Source organism: Gavia stellata, chromosome 24 (assembly GCF_030936135.1).
Source record: "Gavia stellata isolate bGavSte3 chromosome 24, bGavSte3.hap2, whole genome shotgun sequence".
NCBI lineage: Eukaryota > Metazoa > Chordata > Aves > Gaviiformes > Gaviidae > Gavia > Gavia stellata.
Genome location: NC_082617.1, coordinates 11,417,865 through 11,441,321, shown reverse-complemented (window position 1 = coordinate 11,441,321; position 23,457 = coordinate 11,417,865). Strand labels below are relative to the sequence as shown.

Genomic DNA, 23,457 nt, shown 5'->3' with positions numbered 1-23,457 from the left:
CCGGGGCGCTCCCGCTGCCATCCCGCCCGCTCCTCTGTGTGGTCAAAACAGCCCGTCTTCCTGCTCATAAAACATGTCCTGTTTTGGAAACTCAAATGATCTCCCTGACCCGACAGTGAGGGAATGGGTCCCAGAGAGACGTGGGGGAAAAAGCCAACAGGAAACAAACAGGCCCTTTCCATCGAGGAAAGGAGCGGCCAGCGTGGGATTCCTGATGCCGGAGCCGTGGCTCTGCCCACACCCCCGGAGTTTCCTTCCCCTGTCCAGACCTGCCCCGTCCCGCTCCTGCACCCTGGCTTACTTGGCAAAGTTGGCGAGGTTCTGGGTGACCTTGGCAATGAGGGTCAAAGTGCGTGCAGTGCGGTCATCCGGGTACTCCTGCAGGAGACTGAAGAGGGACGGGGACATGATGGCCGGACAGAGGAACCGGAGGAATAGGGAGGCACTGATCAGTCGCTCGCTGATGTCTGGGCGGCCTCGGTTGCTGCATTCCTGTCTCCATGAGGCAAAAACTTCCTTGAGCTCCCTTGGGAAGACACTGAAACGACAGAAGGACGTGCAGGGATGGCAAGTTCAAGGCCCGGGTGTTCAAACTGCCACACAGCAGTAACTAAACATGGTGCGCATCAGCCGCGGGGCACAACGCCCAGACCGGTACAACGCTAGAGCCCTCTCGGCCTGGTGATCCACAGCAGCACTGCTGTCTACCCCAGTCACAGGCTCTTGTCCTTTTTTTTTGCAGAGTGTCCTTTAGGAGACTCAAACCGCACAGGAAAGAGCAAAGCCACTCCGTAAAGTTGTAAGAGAAGCGGCTTTCATCGGACTCATGTTCCTGGTTGCGCTGGGTGCCAAAATCCCAGACAAGTGGGAAGACCGAGATATGAAAGAAACTGTGCAAAGCAGCTCGTCACAAGTCAGCTGGCTGTGTCACCGGGCACTCGGAACGGGGGGGAGCTCAGCCACCAAGGTGGAGAGCGTCTGCTGAAGAGCCACGCACCGCGGGACCCCCTCGGCAGAAACACCAGCAGCACCGGGGTCACCGGCACGGCTGGTGCTCGGAGGGAGGGCTGCGCCAATGGTAATACTCCTGTTCAAGCACCTGGATCAAATCCCACTGCGACTAGTACAAACGCGGAGCCCCACCGGAGTTACTCCAGCCTTGTCACTGCACAGACCCCAGCCTGGCTTTCCTGGATACCGGAATTCCCCCGGGGCCAGCAGACGCTGGCCGCAGCAGCCCTTATCGCCGGAGAACTTGCTGCCTGTTTGTGCTCAGCCCTCCCCAGCTCCCTGCTCCCACCTTATCCTGTTCCCAGCATGTGTTCTTTATTCAGCTGGATCCTCCCACCCGCGGCAGCAATGGGTCCCACCACGCCGCCGTAGGCCCCCCGGGTCCCTGGAACACGGCTCCCCAGCGCCCCGGAGGCTGCCCTGGCCGGCAGCCACCATCTTTGTTTCGAAACCAGAGCTGTTTACCGACAGAGCTGGATGGTACGAAAGCAGACTGAAGAGGGGACAGACTCCATTTTAGGCCATAAATCTCCTTAACAAACAGCCATTTCAGAGGACGGTTTCCCAGTTCTGCTGCAGGGACTATCTGGGAGAAGCTAAGCAATGTCAGCTGGCCTCCCCCCGGCCTGCCCCCCTCTCCGGGACTGATGCCCTGCGGCTGAGCCTCCCACGAGTTGGGAAGAAGAGAAAACCATGGGAATTGCACAGCCAGAGACACCATCCACTGTCCAGCAGCAGCAAGAACCAGGTGGGAGGCTCCGAAAGGGAGGAGCGCTCAGAGCGAAGAACCCGCCCGTGCACGCTGCCCCGCGCAGCACCGCCGGGCCTCCGGGCGAATGCGAGGGCGTTCCTCCTGCTGCCAGCACTCCCCGTCCTCCGGCCTCTGCTCCCCAGGGCTACGGACGCTCACTTCATCAAGCCCAACTGACCGCTCCGCGCCGCAGCTGCAGAGCTCAGGACCTGCGGGGTTCGTGGTCCGTCAGTGGCACGTACCCTGCAGCCCAACAGCCACGACCTCCAGCTCTCCGCGGCCGTTCTCGGAGCCAGCAGCGCGCACGCTCGGCCCGCAGAGCCCTCATCCCGTGTTTCGTTAACCTGCCAGCTGCAGACCGCACTGCCCGGCCGCACGCCCCAGGTCTGGGGCTGCTGCTGTTAATCCCAGCCCATTAATCCCAGCCCGTGGGCACCCCGCCGCGCACCGCCAGCCCCAGGCAGCCTGCCCCGCACAGCACTGCTGCGTACAGAGGCCCACGTAGCTGCGCTCCGGGTTTTCAGGGTTCTCTCCGACCTTTGGTGGGCGGTGACACTCCACAGAAGTGCTTGGCAAATGCTGCCATCATGTTCAGCTTCTGCTCCACGTTGGCTTCATGCTTTCACACTCATGAGTGAAAAAGTTTCACCCTGTGCTTTATAAATAACATTAGCCAACGTCTTTGACTGGATAAATTCTCCTCTGTCTTTGGCTTGATCAACACAACTGGACAAAGCCCTTTTACTTCACGGTATTTGCCCAGAAACAGGAGAATCCTTTAAGCAATTTAAGGCTTGAATGATCAGGACAGGTTGTACAGTTACCGGAAAGTAAACCCTTGAAAACGTACACACCAGCTGCCTACAGCCCACGAGTACTGTTCGCTGTCACAGGCTGGGAGACCTAAGAGTTTAACTGCGTAACAGCGGATGGAATTCAGTTAGCCGGCTTTATGTGACAAACGGGCCCGTAATTCATTACCCAACTTTCCAGTAACGAGCTTCCACATGCTGAAATTCTGCTTACACTGAAACTTTCCAGATGTCCAAATTATGTCATAATTATAACAATTTTCAGTTATTGTAAACCTCTTTCCTCTCTCTGACTCTCTCCGGCAGATAAGCACGCACACTCTGGCACTCTAAAGCAAGATCGTTAGCAGTCAGGATACCTTGGCCAATCCCAAACACTCATCAGCCCAATTAATCCCCAAGAACCACTGAGCACAAAGGACCACGGGGGAACCACTCAGAGCAGCAGCTCAGCTGCTCCAGCCTTCCTTGGGAGGGCAGGACTGGCGGAACAAACTTCCCGTGCATTCCTGACCTCCCTTAGGTCACTTTTCAAGACTATTTTTAGAGTGACCTTTTAGTGCTACTTTGGGTATTTTTAGGAAGACATTAATTCAAACAATTATAATCCACTGGTGACTAAAAGCGGTGAATCCCTCCTGGGAGAGCAGGTAAATGCCATTCCTGAGTCAGAGAGTTATTAATCGGCCCAGGGTAAGGTATAGGATACCTGTAAAGAGATCTACCCTTTGCTTATTTGTGGTAGATAAAGGAAGTCTGAGTGAGTGTCTCACTGCTTGTTCTCTCCCTGAGCAGTATGAGGAAAAACAGTTCCCTTCCTGGGCTTGCTCAGTATCCTGGGAGATTACATATAATGAGTTTTCAGACCTCAACACAACAGCTGCGACAGGAGAGAAAATGAGGCATCCTTATTATCAAAGACTTCCTTCCTCCAATATTATCCTTAGCTGATGTTTTGCAACAACAGTGTTGCTACTAAATACATTAAAAAAAACTAAACCCAGACTTTTAAGCAGGAAGACTGCAAATCCAGCAGTAAGACAAAAATGATCATTCTCTCCTATGATCAGGACAAGATCCTCTGGGTAAGTTAGCAAGAAGCAGAAAGAAAATATTTTTATTTCCCCAAGTAAGAGAGTCACAAGCCCATTTTTTTCCCCCTTCCAGGTCATCTTTGCAGGCAGGATCTGTAACAGACCCACGGACTCTGGGCTCCCAGTCCCCAGGGCTGAGCAGCAGGTAACACCATGAGCACAGCCACGCTTGACCACCACCGCCCCAACAAGATACGACTGCCTTACTCCAATCAATTTTGCATATTCGGGCCTGTCCTAACTAGTTGCAAGAACATTTACCCTGAGAACAAACAACTAGGAAATGCCTCGAACTGCATACCAGGCCTTGGGCCAAGGAGGCAATGGGCTCCCCATCTCCGCTGGCGCGGAGGCAAGCACCCCGGGGCTGGGAGAGAGAGGGGTTAACCCGGAGGAATGCAGGACACCGAGCCAAACAGCAGCCCAGCAGTAACAGCAGCATCCTCCTGGGCTCCAGCACTCTGCACCAAGAGAACATCTGCCGAAACAAAAGCTCCCTGTGCTGGTGCAGCTTCCTTGCAGGCAGGAGGAGTGCCACAGACCCTGCCTGCTGCAGGGAGGATTTAAGAACTTCACCTGACGCTCTGGGGCAGCAGGCAGAGTCCGTCAGTCTGATCCAGACTGAATCGTTACACGGGTAGGAGACCCAGGACGTGCATTCCTGCCCTTTATTCCAGACTTTCATATACAGTTGGCGTCAAGTCCCTCTCTGGATTGGTCACACTGGCAAAGGCATTTCATGTTGCCTGATGCCACTGCCTTGTCCCCGTGTCTGTGCGCCGCTAACCCTTCAGCACCCACTGAAAACAGGCGTGACGGAAAATCAGTGAGGCTGTCGCACCCCCAGAGCAGACACTCCAAACTCTGGCTGAGCGGGAGCTGCTGTCTCACCCCGGGGCCACCCTCACCCTTGCTCTCGGCCCGCCAGGACTCCCTCCCGAGCTGCCGGAGGTGGGCAGGGCCCGGCGGCTCTCAGCGCAGCTAAGGGACAGGGACCAACAGCCTGGAGAGGGACTGCTGCCACCCGTGTCCCCGGCAGCTGTCCCGCCTCTGCGCTAGCTGAGGGCGTGCGGAGGGGAGCGACCCTCGGGGTACCCACCAGTAGGAGTTGATGATTTTGCAGAAGGCCAACTCGCAGCACATCTTCAGGTTGCTCTGATGTTCAGGAAGGTCCGAAGACGAACACTTACTGGGATCCACCTCACAATTTTCATCTGATTCGTACAGCGCCTTGATAAATTCCCCTGTAAAACAGACAGTTGGCGATGGGTTTTGGAGACATGAGAGACACAGCCTTCAAGCAGTCCCGTTCGTAAGCCCCAGTGCCCGAGCAGTCACCCTACGCCTCGTCACACTGGCTGAACAGAAGCCGGGCACGAGAGCAGGCGGCACTGGCTCCCGGGGCAGGCTGCGCCCCAGCCAGCTCTCAAGATCTCCGAGCGGACCCAGGAGCAGCCGGCGCTGCCTCGGGAGCTCACAGAACAGTAGAGCACACCCTGCAGAAAGGCACCCGCACCCCCGACAAGCACGTTTCATCCCTCTTCCCGCATTGGCAGCTGTGCCTCTGTGGCTATGGGCTGGTGCAGCAGGACTCCGCTGCCAAAACACCCGCTTCCTCAGCCTGCCCTGACCCCCCATTACAGCAGTTCCAGAGACGCTCCCTCGGGCTAATCCAGTAGGAAGTATGCTGGCAAGTTCTGTAATTATTTGTAGGATGGCCTGCTACTGCAGACTGTGCCCTGGCACTGACAAGCCACTGTGATTCACAGGAGAAATAGGTAATTAAAGGAAAGAAACAATTTACTTGGTTTATTTCGAGCTGAACTTCACACAAAATTAAATTAAAATATTTCTCTGAGTTTCCCTGCACTCCTGTTTGCTGCCTGGCTGCTCCTCACCCTTGCGGAGACTCACACTGTGGGTCTGCTCCGCCAGCTCCTCGCCTTCGTGCCACCTTTCACCCCGGGGTAGCCGGGCACAGACCCCAGCCACCCGGGCGGAGGGTGCTTCCCACCGCCTCGACACGCGTCCAGCGGGGCGGGCGGCAGTCGTCCATCCCCGTCAGCTCACAGCAGTGGCTGGGGAGACCGGGGGACGGGTAGCGGGGATTAAGAGGTAGTGTTTAGCTAGGGACCTGCAGGGCCCGGTGACGTTCTGGGAGAAAGGTTTGCTTTGGTTTTCTTCTAATTCCAGTTGGTTTGCTCATCTCCGAATTCCTGACGATCTTGGATTTTCCCAACCTCTTGGTTTTTGCCCACTCTAGTCTGCATTCCTCCCCTAATGCCAAAACAGATTTTAATTACGTACTGGGGAGCCTCTCCAATGTATTCCCAGCTCTGCCAGGGAGCTCTGGAGCCTCTCTGCTCGCCTGCAGGTGATGTCTGCTGTTATTATCCGGCCCTATTACTTGCTTGTGCTTCACGGTTTAAAGCAAAGCGCTATGCTGTATTGTGTTACCTTGTGACACGCAGGTGAATCGTTTCACTGATAAAAGGTCTACACAGAATCAGGGCCCCGAACAGCGAGCAAGAACCGCAGGCTCCTCCTGTACTAGATGGAGCTGGCTTGGCAGCATTTGCATTGAGCCCTGAAAGGGGAATATTTCAAAATTCTCTGCCTTCATTAATCTCCTGGCTTTTTAGAAACTTTACGAGGTAATCTACTTACAAACTTGCCTTCAACCAGAGAGCATTACAAGGCAGAAATAAATAATATTCTTTTTCCTGTTCTTATGGGCTATCTGTTGGTTTGACTGAATTGGCTCAACGATCTCCCCTTCCTCAACGTTGTCATTATTATTATTATCTTAATAAAGTATTTACACCTCTTTGCTCCTTGCTAAAATTACAAAGCCACTAGTAGGAACTCAACATACTGAAAAATTAACACCTCAGTAGAAACTCTGCTTGTCCTTCTGCTAGGATGTGGACCCGACCCAGCCACCTTCGGCTGACGTTCAGACGTAACGCTTCAAAGGCGGCCTCTCCCCACCCTCGTGCTGTGCTGGCTGCACACAGCAACCCAGCAATTCCTTCCTGACCTGCCCAGAAGCAGAAGCTCTAATTATTTTCATTTCCATCAGGAGAAATATTTTTGGAGCTATAAACATAGCCAGCACTTAAAAAAAACACCAGGAGGGTTCCCAGCGTGATCTGGGAGGCAACTCTCATCACTGCAGCTTGGGAGATTTCATCTGACTCACTAGTGCTGCGAGGAGCCGGGGGAGCGTCTCTGCCGGGGGTGTGCAATCAGGGGAAGGATTCAATCAGCCTCCGTGACACTGCCAGCGCCGAGACAGAAGACTTGGCAGGCAGCATAATGCCTTCAAATATCAATTTGTTATCTCCTCTGAAAGCAGATTAAAGCGCTAACTCAGCAGTGACCTTCACCTGGGAGCAGAGAGCTGCCCGCTGCGGCCGTGGCCGTGCCCCGGGCTCGGACCCCGCTGCCAGAGAAACCCTCCAGCAGGTAAATGCTGGTGCCTCCTGTGGCTGATGGTCTCCCCTGCGGCTTAGAGGAGGACCTGCCTGGGCGCGTCTTGCCCACGCTCTGTACGTACCTAAGGCATCTTGCAAGTATTTCTGCCCCACCAACTTCAGGTATTCTTCGATTGCTTTGGTGGCCAGTGTATTCTCCCTGAAAATGAGATGCTCATTCTCACCACAGCGATCAACTTCAGACATCATCAGGTCAGTCAAGAAATCCTGGAAAGCAAAGCCCATGGTGGGTGACCACGCACTGACATTCGCTTTGTTCAGCAGAGCAGGCAGCCTCCCCTTCTCCAGGGAGGTCTCACCCTCATAAGACACAAGAGAGAGCGGAGGTGCTGCGGGTGATCCCGTGCGTGCACGCTGCGTTACTGCCAGCCCGACTTTTCTCCTGTTTCTCCAGCCTCATGGAGACAAGAGGAGAGAGAAATCTCTGGACAGGCACAACTTTTGCACCCCTAAAAATGATTCATTCCAGGCCTGCCCCACATTCGCCCCTTCATCAGTGCTGGTTTTCGGTTGGGTCTTGTATTAGCCTCACGCTTTGCGGATGAAACATTTTCTCCACTGTTGAATTGGCTGCATTTGGTGTTTAACTGCATAAAACAGGGGCATACTGAGATGACACGAGCTGTGCCCCACAGTTAACAGCTGAGAATCAATCCCGTAATACACATCAAGATGCCCAAATGTCCCATTTCCTTAGTATTGGTGGAATTAAACAGCACCGCTACAGCGCACACTTTGGGCACATTTTTGGTCTGATGTGCGCACGACCAAACACCATGCAATTTTATAATCCTCCGTGCTGCCGAGCAGTGGAAGGGGTGAGCAGGAGCAGACCGCACACTGACAGCTGCCCCGTGCATCAGTCTGGGCTACTGAATCGCAAATTCTAACAGGAAAACAGCAGTTCAGACCGAGCTCCATGTCTGCTTCAGCAACAGCGTTAACTGATCAGAGAGGGTCACGTAGCTCCCCGTGCATTCTGCTGAAAATCCACTACGTGGTGTAATATTTAGTGTGCTGTAGCTAGCGTTAATGCAGGAGAAATGCCATGCAGTTTTTAATGCTAATACATATTCAGCTTCTGTTCTCTGCACTGCTAATGGGAAAAGCAGCTCTGGGCCCCTGCCCAGCTCCTCGCTGTGCTGGGTGCTGGCAGGGTCGCCCTCCTCCCCCCAGCACCTCTCACCTGGACCACAAAGGGAACCAGCCTGCTGGCACCACCTACATCACACGCATGAGACCTCTTACTGTTTCCCCACGCAGGAGACAGAGCCGTGTTGACATACAATTCACTTCTACAACCAAGGGCACCTTTTTTAAACTGCCTTCCTCTAAAACAAAACGATCTGCTCTGTCACAACCTTTCACTAAGAAATTCTCCTTCATTTGTCATGACGGTACCAGATGTAGCCTGTTCCTGGCAGGGGCGGCAGGAGCACCCCAGAGCTGCCACCCAGGGAGCCAGGTCCTGTCCTCGCTGTCCCCACGCAGAGCGCAGCTCCCACAGCCCCCGGAGCGCTGTGGCCATGACCCAGCCTGCTCCAGCCCAGACTCGGTGGCGGGGACACTCAGGTCCCATTCCCTGCCAGCTGCTGGCCAGGAGATGTGCAAGAGAGGCACTTAGCTCCATTTCATTTTTCACGTGGACACCTGTGCATTGAAAATTTAATCAAGGTTCAGCAAACAGCTCCACCTGAACCCAAGAGACCCAAACCATTTAATCCACAGGCCCTTCATTACTGTGCTTCTGTCCCAGACAAAGGAAAATCCAGGCGGCAGGCAGCTACATCTCCCGCCTGAGAAGAGGGGAGGAGGGCAGGAAGGCCGGCATCCCTGCAGCACCCAACGGCCCGATCCCTCCCACCTTCCCGCAAGACCATGACTGGGACCGACACGCTGCCGTGACCTTCCCAGAAGAGCCTCCAAAACAGCCAGAAGAGGAGCTTTGGAGAAAAAAAAGTCACTTCCATTATTTCTTTAGCTGGAAAATCTCCTTCCTCAGAACCTGCTATGTCTGCAATGCTCCAGCAGCCGCAGAGGCAAAAATCCCTCCTGGAAGCAAAGCACGTACCTCCCCCACCCCGTTTTCTCTCATTTTGCCCCTTTTATCAGCCAAGCTGGAATGAAACTTTAAACCCCTGCTCAAATCCCGTTAGCTGCTATCTGGGTAACTCCACCACCTTTATCTTCCCGGGTCTCTCCCAGGGTACGTTTCAATTCCAAGCCACAGCTCAGGCTGACACAAGGTGCTGATTCTTAATTAGCAGCCGCTGACCTTGGCTTTGCTTGATTCTCTTTCCTGTCACTTTCCCAACATACTAATTATCTCAGGAACACAGAGTTTTATTGCTTCTCTTAGCCAAGTGTTTGCTTTTCCCCCCTCTTGTCAGCTGAGGACTGGCTGCCGCGGGATGCGGGGCCAAGCTGCGATGCACAAGCCAACTGCGAGCCAGGGCTGCCGAGCAGTGGAAACCCAGGAGCCAAGTTTTAGCCAGCGATAATGTGAATTTTGATGACTTTAGCTGATCTACAGAATTCACTAGAATTTAAAATGAGGCAAAATTCCAGTGTGGGACTCAACACGAAGCCAGAGAAGATCCCCCTGAAACCTCTGCTGTGGTGGTTAGCCCCTCCGGAGCACCTGCAGCTCGACGGCTGAGAAAACAACCCCTTCTCTCCACAGTGGAAAGGAAAGCTGCTGAAATCCCAAAGAGCTCCATTACGGCACAGCACCCAAAGCCGGGGTGTAACGTGGCAGGATCTGGCCTTGTTACTGACCAGGGGATGGAGGCGAGAGCCAGGACACCCAACAGCATCCCCCAGGCCAGGGCGTCTCACCATCCCCAGCAGGTCCAGCCTCCCTGGGCTGCAGGAGCATCTCGCCGGGCTGTATGAACCGGCCCTGAGACACATCAGGGATCCAAATACCCGCAGCCAGCATCCTTGAGCCAGTTCCTCTGCAGAGACCGCTGCCGGCAGCCCAGCGGAGCTCTGCTAGCTGCGGGAAAGGACCCTCGTCCGTGGGTCAGTTCCCATGACATCCTGCAATTCCTGTCCCAGGGCCATCTTCCAGATCTTGCCTTCCCTTGGCTTCCGAAAAAGCCACATCGGCTTTGGATCACATGTCTGGTATCTCTGCCTTAAGTACGCCAGCAGCCAGCACTCGCAAGACACAAATGGAATGCAAATACTTGTCGAATCCCTCCGGGGGCCTCACTCACCCACATACAAGGCTCTGAATAAAATGCAATAAGTAAAGCCAATAAAACTCCCTGTTTCTGAGCAGCAGAGATCAGCAGGGGGTTGTTTTTAGTTAGTGCCCCTGGCAATGGAAGAAAATAAGATGCTTTATTTCATTACATCGGAGTTGAGAGGGGAAGGAAAAGGTCTACAGTAAAATTAAGGGCTGTGGCAGCATTCTTCAGGCTTGCTCCCATGTTTATTTTAAGGATATTTGCTTCAGACTAGACACAGCTGAACCTGTGCAACTTCAGTCACTGCACGTACGCTGATAAAGAAGACCAGTTCATAAATAAATGAATACAGAGCATGACAGCACAAGGCTGCACTGGTTTCCAGCACTTTTCAAATAAACCAAGCATGAGCCCACAGCAGCATGTGCTATCCTAAGGCAGCTCCTCCAGCCCTCTAGAAACGCAGGCAGGAGTTCCGCTGCCGGAGGAGTTCCGCTGCCGGAGGGGCAGCCCGGTCCCCGCAGCAGGCAGCGGCAGGCACAGTCCTCAGCACCCCTCGGGGCTCAAACATGCCACCACTACGCACTTCCACTGCTACAGCTTCCCCTCTGCCTGGGACGCCCGCGCTGCTCTGCAGCTCATCTCCCCACATCCTCAGCCACAGCACCCTCTGGACGGCCGTCGCCCGCTCTGTGTCACCCCCAGCTCCCGCCCAGCCTGCCCAGGGCAGCCAGCAGCACTGGCTGGAGCCTGGGTTTGCTCCATGCGCCTCGCCCTGTCCCTCACAGGTCTCCATCCTGATTTCCCTGTAGTGTAGCCTAAAAACATTTCCATTTTCCCCTGGGTCTTCATCTGCTGAGCTTCAGATGCCGCTTTCCCTGCCCCACCTGGGGGGAATTCATCCTCCCGCCACAAACCACAACCAAACAGCATCGTCTTGTGGGTGAGGAAATGTCTCCCAACCCCTGTCTCCTCCCTCACACATGCGGCCATTAAGGACGTCTGACTAGTAAGTCATCCAGCAGCAGGACTGCGAAAGGATCCCCCAAACCTTTGCCTGGGGAGGCTGGAAGGAGAATATGGAAACAGGGGTGATGCCCTGGAAATGAGTGCGCTGCAGCCCTGTGCCACTCCGCGTGAGGTCCCCGTGTCAGCCCCATCGGCATCGGTGCCGGCCCAGGGCCCGGCTGCCCTGGGGGGGCCCCGAGTTTGAAAAGGCTCATTGAAAAGTGAAGCCCACCGAGAGAAAAACCAACACCCGCTCAAGGAAGCAACCCTTCGCTGCCCGTGTCAATAGGGCCAAGGAAGCGCACTAATTGCAATGCCCAAACACAAAACATGGGAAGAAAAAGCTTCTTCCAGGGGACAAAGCCAGAGCAGAGAAGACAGCTAATTCAGGCACACGTCCAATCAATAGCTGACAGCCCGGCCTGCCCAGAGCACCAGCACCCCCCACCCCGCCGGGCTGGGGGGGCCGACCACCCCAGGGTGCCTGAAACTTGCAGTGCTCGCACTTGCCGGTGCCAAGAAAGCCCACCCCAGCCTGGCGAGGGGTCTGTCTGCACCAAGTATCCCAGTCCCGAAGGGGTTCAAGGTGCCAGTCCCTGTGCCGTGGGGGGGCCACCGGCCAGCGCCTGCCCCCTCCAGCTCCTGAGCCCAGGAGGCAGAAAGACGGAGCCAGCCAGCGCCTGGCGTGGCCGTGGCCAGAGCAGGAGCATTTCCTAGGTGAAGGGAGCCTTTCCAGAGACATAACCAACAAGCAACACAACTTTTGCGGGACGTAGCCTGTCCACACTCGGGAAGGATTTTGCACCTCGCCATCCCGGGGCAGGTCCTCCAGCCCCAGCCTCTCAGGGACGCGTCCACAGCTGGAGCACGCAGGGTGTCACGGAGCTGATGAGACCCACGGCCCCGCACACGCCGCTTGGGTCATGCACCCCGCTGGGCTGGAGCTGATTGTTCCCAGTATCGTAACTGACTGATGGGCAGATTGATTTTGAAATAATAAGGTTCTCCACATCACAAGCCTGATTAATAGGATTGACTTAACCTTAAGAGGATTGAATTGATAAAGGTAATAAGATTACTGATTATTTCAAAGACTAGCCCAGAGTCCAGCTGGGGTTTTATGCAAAGGTGAAAAACACCAGGGGTTGGCAGGGCTGTAGGTTACAGGTGGAGGAGTGTCAGGACACTCCTACGTGTCAGTAGTGGCAGAGAACCACCGCACTTGACGGTGCTGAGCTGAGCGAGGAGAGGGGCAGAGGGGCAGCGACTGGGTCCTGGGCAGACGGTGCGAAAGCAAGGACCCCAGCCGCCAGCCCTCGACTTTTCACCACCACACAGTTCCTCTGAGAATCTGTGCTGGACACTTCTCTGCTGGGAGACACAGTGATGTTCCCTCCTTTGAGCACTGGAGCTCATTCCCAACGCATCTGGCATCTTATTCTCCTTGGGAAAAGGAGGTGAAGAGGCAACGCGAGGCTTAAAGCGCAGGCATCTGTGGCCATCACCTTGCTCAGGGCCATAAGAAAACCTAAACTGAGGGATGCAACACTAACACACTGAGCGACCACCATCTCCCGGCGAGGGCAGAGGGGCCGGATCCCACACAGGAGGCTTAGAAACCGCACGCCACCCTGACAGCCAGAACACTGATCTCTACAGCTGCCACGCACCGGCTTTCTCCGTCCCTTCAACCAGCCTGACGTGTTGAGGGAGAGGGGCAAAAACGGTGGGGGTGCTCATAAAACTGATTAAAAGCCTTATTAGCTCAACTACAGCTGCTATAAAACACTATCAGGGAGATAAACTCTTTGTGGGGGAAATGATATGGCTGCTACCAGTCCCGTCTATGGCTGAAGGTGTGCAGCATCCTTCCCTGCGCCCACAGCCCTTCCAGCGCAGGTACGGGAGCGGTGCTCCCCGAAGGGACCCACCAAGCCCTGGTGCCTCAACCCTCCAAGCCCAGCAGCTCCCTGGGCCGTGCCACTCATCTCCCGGTCCCCGAGCCGAGCCGAGCCGTCACTTTTAGGCAGTCCTGCATGGTATTTGCAGGTCCTGCACTTAAACTGGCACTGCCAGCAAAGCCCTGACCGAACACCCCGCACCGCCGAGGAAGGGAACGCGGGGAGTTTCCTGCAGGCTCGCACAGGGGGAGGAAATACATCTGCTTGGCTGAAACAAATCCTTGCAGCATAAACAAACAGGGACACATGTTTATTCTTCACTCCATTCACAACATGATAAATATTTATTTCAAGTGAACAGCTGCTTAGTTAGAGCTTTGTCTAACGCTGGGTTTGATCTACCAGCCGTTTGGACAAGAGAGATTTTTATATACTTATGGTCATGAACTGAGCTCCAAAAGCTGTAAGAGAGTCCTGAAACGAATCTAAGCATGAGAAATATTCTCGAAGCATTCAAAGTCACAACTGGTCTCGCTTTGGGAAGGCTACAGCCTGCCTGTCATAACCACATCACCCGGCCACGTCAAGCCATGCTAATGGCAGGGGTGAGCACTCCCAGCACCCCCAAGCACGGCAACAGAAATACTTTTAATTATGACTTTGTGTCTTTTGTCTATGGGTTGCAAAACCCGTGAAAATAGTTAGGCATCTCTCCACACCCTTACAGGTAACATTTTATCAGTGCTCTCACTGGGAAGATGAAGCACATAACAAGTCAGGGACAGATGCTAACAGCCAGCCTCTCTGTGTTTAGCCACAAAATTATGTCCCTCTCACAGCACAGCGATGCCTCTTCCAGTCCCTACTTGCCATAAATAGAGACAGTGAAGAACCGCTTGCACTGAGAGCGCTGATTTAGCTGCGGATGTTTGTCAGCCTTGCCAGTGGGCTGGGGCAGCTCCCTCAGCCAGACTGTTTGCACTCTTAACTTCATCAAAATGCTCTTCCCACTCCTCTCCACCTATTTGCCTTGGCGGCTGGTCAGGGGTTCCAGGCGTGCCCTGGTGCACACCAAACCCTTGCGCAGCACTGCAGGGATGAAGCTTTTCCCTTTCCCAAAGAGAGATCAAAGGAAGCATGGACTTTGACTCCAGAGGGGACTCTTTGCTTTCATTCTCCACCTTTTAATCCATTGTGATACGGCCATGAAGCCCAGGAAGAAGCAGGTATTTAGGGAGGAAATTCAGCTACAGCCCTTGTCCCCCTTCTGCCTGCATCCTGACGTGCTGCGCCTCTCTGGCAGGAGGGACGCAGGCAGTGCCTCTGGGTTTTGGCAGCTTCAGATGATGAAACCTGGCTGGTGGGGGACAGCTCACGATTGCGAAGGAGGGAAGTGGGATGTCTGCAGGGAAGCATCGCCCTTCTGCCGTCTGCGGGGCTGCACGGGGACGCGGGTGGCCGGGGGCCTGGCTGTGGCTGGCACACACGGCATCAGCCACGAGGCACCACATCGCACCTCTCCCGCAGCACGGCTCTGGGTGGACACACGTACCCAATCGGCCATGCCTCATTAAGGGATGACACCATATTTACAGCAAATCGCTACAGGAAAACAGGGCCCGAAACAGTGCAAGAGCAATTAGCTGCTAACGAGTCTTCATAGATAATCTACCGGACACTTGTTTCTCACTCCAACTGTAATTGCTGCTTTAGCGTCAGCTACAGCAGCCAAGATCCACAAAACCCCCTTTATCAGCAAAATAAATTAGTGGTTGCTGATTGCCACGTCTGCACTCTTCAGGGCAGGGGAGAGCTCTGAAGAGGTCACTGGAACGGCTCTTGGCAAGGCACAAGGACGGGGAAGGCACCTCCAGCCCAGCAAGCTTCGGAGGGTCACAGGAGGACAGAGGCTGGAGGAGGGGGCCGCTGCCCCCTGCGCACCCGTGCCAGCGAGCAGGGTGCTCACCGCTGCCGGACTGGGCTGGGGCCCTCGCCCCGCAGAGGCTGGCACCCAGCCCACCTCCTCCAGCCCCCCGGCACCGTCCCCACCCGCCGGGCTCCCGGCCCGTGGGGACCTGCCCTCCTCCTCCCGGGCTCTGAACCCCATTTCAAAACCCAGCGCGCCCCGCTTCAGGCCAAGGCTCTTCTACCTTCCTGCTCAGCGCGGCCTCCGGACGAGCAGGCGTTGGGCGCTGGGTGAGTCGGGGCTGAAGGAGCTGCGTGCTCAGCACCAAAACCAGAGGTAGCTCAGAGCCAGACCTGCCTGCAGGCACGTGCCCTCTCCAACACACACAACGCGTACAGAGCCACCTTGCCGACAAACAAAAGGAAAATGAAACGGTTTCTCCTGCAGACTGGCTGGGAAGGAGGAGTAAGAGCCCGTTGTTTCTGTGCCGAAACTCCAGGGAGGGGCTGAGAGCCCTGCGGAGGGGCCGGCCGGGCGCTGCTCGGGGGGAGCAGGCAGCAGGGCAACCGGACTCCCTTACGAGCGTGGACTTGTCCTGTCCGGTCCTTCCCCCTGGAGTGGGCCGAGAGGGGCTGCCCGGCGGAGGGCAGGGACCGCAGCACCAGCGCAGGCTCCCCGCACGGCCCGGGCACCCGCCTGCCGGTCTCCCGTGGCTGCGTCCCCTCACGGCCGTGGGGCTTAGCCACAGCGGAGCTTTCCTGAGCGGTGGCGGGGTGGACCCACGTCACCCAAGCTGGGGTGAGGGGGTGTTTTCCTCTCCCATTCATTGGTTTTTCTACCTCACTGCCGCTTTTCCCTTTCTCTGCCTGTCCAACTCCTCTACAAAGGAGGCACCACCTGGTTCCCATGCTCCAATAACTCCTGTTGCTCTGACAGCTCCCTAAACCCTGCGCTAATGCTGATGGCAGATGACAGGCGGGGAAAGCAGAAGCTCCATTTTAGGGGGAAATTCATCAAGCCTGTTTACTGTTTGCTGTGTCCCCTGTGTAAAGCCTCTGGGATCTCGAGCACTCATGCAGACACATGTCTAGAAACACAGTCGCTCTCTCCGGAGCCTCTCCAGTACCGACAAGAAGAGGGAAAAGGCAGGAGCAGTGACAACAGCTCTCAGCTATGCCCGCACATGATCCGTGGTGACTGAGATCGGGGTGGTCCCTGAAGCCTTATGCACCAGAACTGTGTACGCCATGGACAGGGTCTTTCATGGCAATTTTATTCCAGAAAGAGCCCTGGCACTAGCAGTGAAGTGCAGCACAGCCCCCGGCACGCGGGGAGGAGCGGTACCAGCAGAAGGCAGGGCTGCGCCCAGAAACCACGCGCTGACGGCGCCAAAGGCCCGGCACAAGGAGCGAGGATGGGGATGCCTACGATGCCCTCCTTGTGTTACCACAGAACATTACTTCACACGTCGTGAGCCACAAGCCACTTACGTTCCTGCTGAGGGCAACACAGCCAAAGGGACCGGGACTGCAGTCCTTCCCGCGCTCCTGCGGTCTGACACTGGTGCCTGGGATGAGGAAGGCTTTAACTGAGCTATTTTCTCTGCCTCTGCAATAGGCCCACGGCCTCGCAATCCTCTCAGTGAGCTTTGCCTGCCTTGAACTAGATCAGGAGGCCAAGCCACTTCTCTGTTCGACAGATGGTAACTAAGTCTAATCCACGAACCCCGCCGCGGTCCCAGGCAGCAGTGGCAGCTGCAGAAGAAGCAGAGCCTTGCAATTCCCCCTCAGGTGAGGAGCTCGCGTCTCCTCAGCGCTGGAAAAGCTTTGGAAATCTTGCTCTTCCCCAGCTCCCACCCTGCAGAGTTCAGGGAGATGTTAACCAACACTGATGCTTTAACTCCTGCAGTCTGACACTGCCCACCACAGCCGTGCCATGCCACCTGGGGACGAGGGATGCTCTGCAGCCCACAGCCGTGCCATGCCACCTGGGGACGAGAGATGCTCTGCAGCAGACGGGTCGTGCAACCTCATGCCCCCCATGCCGGGGACATCAGTGCTTGCCGGTGCTCTCCAGCACCCTTGGAAACCCAAGGGGGTTTCCAGCTCTGCTCACCCTGCCTGCACCCTCACAGATCCCAACCAGGAATAAATCCCACTCTCTGCCTCCTTCTGGCCTGCTTCTTCCCCAGACCTGGCAGGGGATTCCCAGTCATAAAGGATGTTCAGACAAAGTGGTCTGCAAAAACAGCATCAACCCCCCAACAAGCACTGCCCTGGGAGCACCCCAGGACCCCTGGGCTTTCCCGCACTGCTGCCCCCCCCACCTCCCTTCCAAAAGCATCAGGACAGACCCCAAAGACTGAGAGCTGATTCAGAGACACGCGCGCCCGCAGGCAGACTTTGCTGTGAAATTCTCAAGAGGCTGTTCACTCCCGTTCGGCTGCCGCGGTGCCGGGTGCTCAGCGCAGCAGGACGGCGACAGGGAGGGAGCGGAGCGGGGAACCTGCTGGGTTCCCACAGGAATACCCAGCACACACAGGCTGCTTAGCTTAAGTCGGCATTGCGTACATCTCATCCCTGAAAACTGCCTTCTTGCTTACTTGCACGTTTCTGCCTGTATATGAAGTAAGAGCCTGGCCCCTGAGCCTCCAGAAGGAGAGAAAAATGACTCGGCTGGTATCTTGTGGTCCCACCGACCTCTTTGCTAATTAAGCAATTTGCACTGCATGTGCTATCAACTTGTTTGTAATTAAAAGCAAAATTACAGAGTATTAATGATGGCCGGGCCTGAAGCCCAACCGATGTGCTGATTTCCAACGAGTCAGCACAGGAGTCTGCTCCTGATGGTCTCTGGTGGGATGGTTCGGATGACGAAGGGTCTTACCTTGGCCTTGCCTGTACTCTGCAGGATGTGCACCAGAGCAGACGCCATCTCCTCTTTGTTCTTCACGCTCAGCGAGGGCTCCAGCACCGAGCACAGCACCATGTAATTGTTAGTGATGTACTCGGCAAACTCTTTGTACATCTCCATGGGAAGAATGCTCATACTCTGGTAGCGTGACTTGATGCGGATCATGGGCCCCGGGGACTTGCCCTTACCGGGGTTGGGGCTGACCACTGGGTACCATTTCTCTACGAACTGCCGGCCCGTGACGGAGCTGACGGGGATGTTCACTTGTCCAATGAAATTGGTCTTGTCCTTCTTTTTCTTCTTGTCAGTCTCTTTGTATAAGTGCACCGTGATGTTTTTGAGCGATGGGAGGTTATTAAATTCAAAGTGCTCCCCCCAAAATACATTATCAGTTTTCAATTTACAGGTAGTTCGTGCATAAAGAACATCATCCAGGCATAATTCACACAAGTACTTTTTCTTAGCTGGCAGGTCCTTGGCTTCAATAATCCATAACTTTAACATATTCTCTACCCTTCTGCTGTTGTCCTGAAAAAAAGATGCAAAGAAAAAAAGGTCAATAAAAAAACCACAAAGCCAAGCACAACAAAACTGGAGATATGAGTTAATTATTTCGGATGTGCTAAATGAGCAGAGGCTTAATTACATTTTATTTTAAGGAAATACTGGCTCTCAGGAATTTGCATAATAACACTACTTATGTTAATTTTCCAAATATCACCGTGCTCTCCATGTCTGTTGGTGCCAATTAATATAAGGAACAAGGAAGATAAAACCCCTCCAAATCATAAATGTGCCATTTCCCATTCACCGCCAAGAGGACCTCAGAAGAAACTGAAAGAGCCTCACCGATCCTTAATGGCTTTTGCAAAACAGAAGCTATGTTACAGGTATCTCACAACCACCTCCTTTTTCAGTACAGCTGCTTTACAGCAGCACTGGAGTACATTTTCTTCACTGTAACGGAGCAAAAATAAAGGGATCTGAACGCACACCCAGGAATCACCTCATCCAAGGCTGGAACACAACCACCTCTGGCAGGGAAAGCAGCGTTTACAAAACCTCACGATATTTTAGGGCAGAAGTCCAGACCACCCAACCAAAACATTGAGAGGAGCTATGGGAGACAGAGGCACACAGGAGAATCATTACAATTCAGAAATAGAAATTTGGCTAGAGTATCTTTTAAACAACACGGCAGCAAAGGATGCTGTGGATCTTTAAGAGCTCCCCGGTGATGCGGACCTCACCCTGGAAGAACATCCAGGGGCGTCTGTTGCAGGAGTGACTTGCAAGATAAAGCACTGGCAGCCAAACCGCTGCTCGGGGTTCTGCAGTGACCTGTTCTGTTTGGAAACCCCTCAGTGAAACAGCAACCATGGCTTACTCCGCTCAGCCTCGGAGTCTGGGCAGGAACATTTCTGCTGGAAGTCCACAATGGGGTACTGTGGGTTCAGGAAGTACACACAGGAACTACACAAGAACACTGAATTCCTGACAGAAATATTGTCAGATACTGAGAGTTTATTGTCTATGAACTCAAACAAAGATGGAAATTTAGCCATCAGTTAATGGCATGTTTTGAGATGAGGGCACTCTTCCAAATGAATTTCCACTGAACACTGCGTCTCAAAGCCATAGTGACGTGCCCAGCCCCAACTCACATTCCCGGGACTTTTATCACGGTAAGTGCGACCACGCAAACCTTACACAGCTCTTTCAGATCATTACTGCCAGGCTGCCGCACTCGCAAAGCACCGGAGTCACTGAACTCCACATGCAGGAACATGCTGCGCGAGGCAGAAGTCCACCTCTCCCCTCCGCTGCTCCCGTTCTGATATTGAAGGAAATCTTTTATACTGACATTTGGCTCTGCGCTGGGAACAATAAACTCCGACACGGAGGGCTCCTTTAGCAAGCCGCCAGGCCTGGACCTAACTTGTATGCAGAGTTATGAGGATGCCAGGAATGAATTCACAGGATCCCATCATTTGCATCTTCTCTGATCAGCAGAAAAAGACTTGTTGATTGAGCTCATCAGTTGTGAAATCCTGCAGCTGATTAGTCCTGATCAATCTTTGTTAGCTAACTCCAGTGCAGAGAGGGAGAAGGAGCTGTAGACTTTATTTTAGGATGTACTTAGTCTTAGTGGGCCATAAAACTGCATATTGGGTGTCACTGTGTTTTAGTGAAGAGAAGGGTTTGTTTCTGTAGGTCCCAGAGGGGATGACTTTGCCACCTCAACTGACTGAAGAAGGGAAAGCTGCATTCCAGAGCCTGCAACAGGCATCTGGGTTTCTCCATCGCTAAAGCAGACACGACAAATACTACCACAGTCAGGAAGTGTGATACGTGAACTCTTTAGGCTACTCAGTCTCGTAACTTTGCTGGCAGCTACCTGACATCTCTCCCAGAGCTTTTGGGAGGTGGAAGGTCCTATGTAGAGTGGCAAGTATCATCAGTAACAGAGCAAGACTGAAGATTCTTCAGGTCTGATCAATTCTTAGCAACAGCTGAAGCAGCATGTGCTGAGAAAAGAGGGGAAGAAATAATTGGCACTTGCCTGTAAATATAATTGTGGAAGAAAGCAATACGGAAAAAGGCTGACCCACAGTTACACTTACTCACTAAAATGACAATACATCCCCTGCCGCTACTATGCACTGGGCTATAAAATGTAATAACGAGGAACTGAACTATAACAGAGGCAATTCCTCAAAGCCACTACCTTATTTGGGTGCACGGCACGCCGCAGGTTTTCCATCCATTTATCTCGCTCTGCTGCAGAACGACACGAGAAGCACTTACTTCCTGATGAAGTCGTCACCTACAGGGAAAGGAACAGGATTATGTCTTGACCAGCACACTGCAGACCGTGATTTGGGGGGAGAGGGGGAGTTAGGAAAGATGCTAGTGGATTTTTTATTTTTTTTTTAAGTAAACAGCTTTACCCAAGCATGAAGCAACAGCCCTTACGGCTAGCGGAAAAACAGGGCAACTCTGTATGTCACAGAAATAATCATAGAAGCAAATTCCAATTACTTCTCCTCTTCCACACCAGAAAATACTAGATAATGGGCCCCATGCATACGACGCTTTAAACCACCAAGTTCCACAACCGAGAGAGTGCAAATCCTTAGATGAACTAAAGATAAATTGCAACCACTTGGCATTCCTCCAGATTCAGCTTGTAATAGTAACAACCCATTCCTTGTTTTCAGCAGAGCATCAGGCCCGGAAAGGCTGGCTTCGTACCTTCCCCCTTCGCGTCCTGTTGCTTCTGAAGACCACGCTGCGAAGAACACGGGGCCGAGCGTACACACCGCAGTGCTGGCAGCAGTAGGAGCAGTAGGTGACAGCACTCGGGTGCTCAGCACCCGCTCCCCAGCGGAGAGGAGCCCGGCTGGGGCTCCCGGACCCGGAGACAGCCAGCGAAGTGCTGCTGCGCCCTCCCCTCGCCTCTCACGCTTCCACTATCGCTCCAAGGGATCTTTCTGCGGTATTTGTGTGACTTCCTCTGGCCACTGGGATTTCATAGCCAGGTTCTGAAGAAGCACACTTGCAGCAGTGACATTTGCAGTGGTGCAAATGCCCCTCATTCCTTACCCCACCCCTGCGACCACATGGAGACTCAACCCTGTTGAGAGCCCACCAAAGCAGCCACTGCCTGGCAGCCCCAGGATAACAGGCACCGGACATTTCTTCCTATCCGCCACACCAAGCTTCCTCAGCATCAATTACTGAGCCAAGCTCTTAAAGGCCAATAGCTCCCCGTGTCTTCTCATGTACAGGTATCCCTGAAGCCACTGTCTCCTGCAGGCCCTGATGACAGGCTGACAGACCGTCACCGTGGCACCAGAACCCTGCACTGCCCACAAAGCCCTCCGCCAGCCGCTCTGCCCTTCTTTGCATTCGCTGCATTTGGTGATGTCCAGTAACATTCTTCATGTACATCTCTGCTTGCAGGCCAAAGGGACCTGGCTAGTACTTTAAGTAACTCCCCTCTGAGCTTCATTTCCACCAGTCTCAAGCTGCAGAATTATTTCTGAGTACTTTATCATCCTACAGTGTTTGTGTTTACGCGCTGCAGACTGGGTTATCTGCTTCTAGGAGACACAATCTCCTTTAATTTCATGTATCTCCCAGAAGCCTAACCTGTTCTTACAGCAGAGCTGGCACTTGCTGAGATTTGTCATTAGCTAACCTCGATGACGAGTTGAACACATCCCTTCCTTTGAACACAGACATCTTCTAACCAGGACAAAATGACAAGAGGCCTATCCTGTCTTTACATAGCAAATGCAAGAAATCTTCCAACCCTTGGTATCCCAGAAGCTCTCTCCTCAGGCAGACACTCTTCCCTGTCCTCACACGCTTTCATCCTCTGTCCTGTAAAACTATATATTCTTCTGAGCACAAGTTTTCTACTTCCAAGAAAAGAAGACTCCATATTAGTAGGCACAGCAGTACAATCCTTTCAGCATCCTTTCACGCTTCAGTGTACTTCCAACTTCTTCAAAGTTTCCCGTTACAGATCTGCACCTCCTGTTTGCTGCCGCAGACGCTCGTGTGAACCGCCGTCCCTGAACCTTCACCAACGGACTTCTGGTGGCACAAGAGATGTCTCACTTGCAAGACTGTGTCCACGGCGTGTGATCCCTACGCCTTTCTCTGCCAGAGGGTACGGCAGTTTCGCATCTTGATCCTTTTCTCGGTGAGCGTTCCTGCAACAGCATTCGAGCCGAGCACAGCCATACGCCTGACTGGTAACGACACCTGAAGAGAAGCAACGCACGGCTGCACTGCTGTTGACATGGTGCTGTACCCTCTTAACACCGAATTACAAATACAAAGATCCCAGAAGTACCACTCAGCAACAGTTTTTAAGGACAGAACTTACACTGAAGTCACGCGGAAGATGCACAGCAAACAAGCATTGCTCCAGACAGCTCCCCAGTTGCTTGATCGATGTGAATTTCTACGGCTTCAAAACGGTTCTTCAGACAAGAACCTAACAATTCAGAACTTGAGCCCTGACTTATGGCCCATCTAATTCAGCTGCGAAAGACTCAAAATCATCCGTTTTCAAGCCCAAACCATCAAAGTCCTGACACTGCTGGTACAGCCACATGCCCTGCAGGTGTTATGGCCAGGTTTCTGTACCCCGCACTGGGAAAAACCCTCCCACTGACATTCTGACTCAGGTTCACAAAATTCAGTCCCCACTGATTGCTCAGAAATCAGTTCTTACAGGTGGCATAGGTCAAACACACCTTTCAGTAAACTATCCCATTAGTCCGTTTCCTCAAAGGCCGTTTCTCACCTAGCTTTTTGTTTCGCTCTTTCGTTTTGAAGGGAATTTGGTGTACA

The 23,457-nt window shown here is 53.7% G+C and overlaps 1 protein-coding gene across 1 annotated transcript in view; it reads right to left on the bottom strand.

Moving 5' to 3' along the window:
- DAB2IP (DAB2 interacting protein) overlaps positions 1 to 23,457 on the bottom strand; it is a 141,246-nt gene that overhangs the window by 15,239 nt on the left and 102,550 nt on the right. The window contains exons 4-8 of the mRNA XM_059828636.1: positions 20,816 to 20,914; positions 18,061 to 18,615; positions 7,228 to 7,372; positions 4,768 to 4,912; positions 302 to 538 (exon numbers count right to left, since the gene is read on the bottom strand). Of these exons, the coding sequence (XP_059684619.1) occupies positions 302 to 538; positions 4,768 to 4,912; positions 7,228 to 7,372; positions 18,061 to 18,615; positions 20,816 to 20,914 (1,181 nt within the window). The remainder of the gene's footprint in view (positions 1 to 301; positions 539 to 4,767; positions 4,913 to 7,227; positions 7,373 to 18,060; positions 18,616 to 20,815; positions 20,915 to 23,457) is intronic.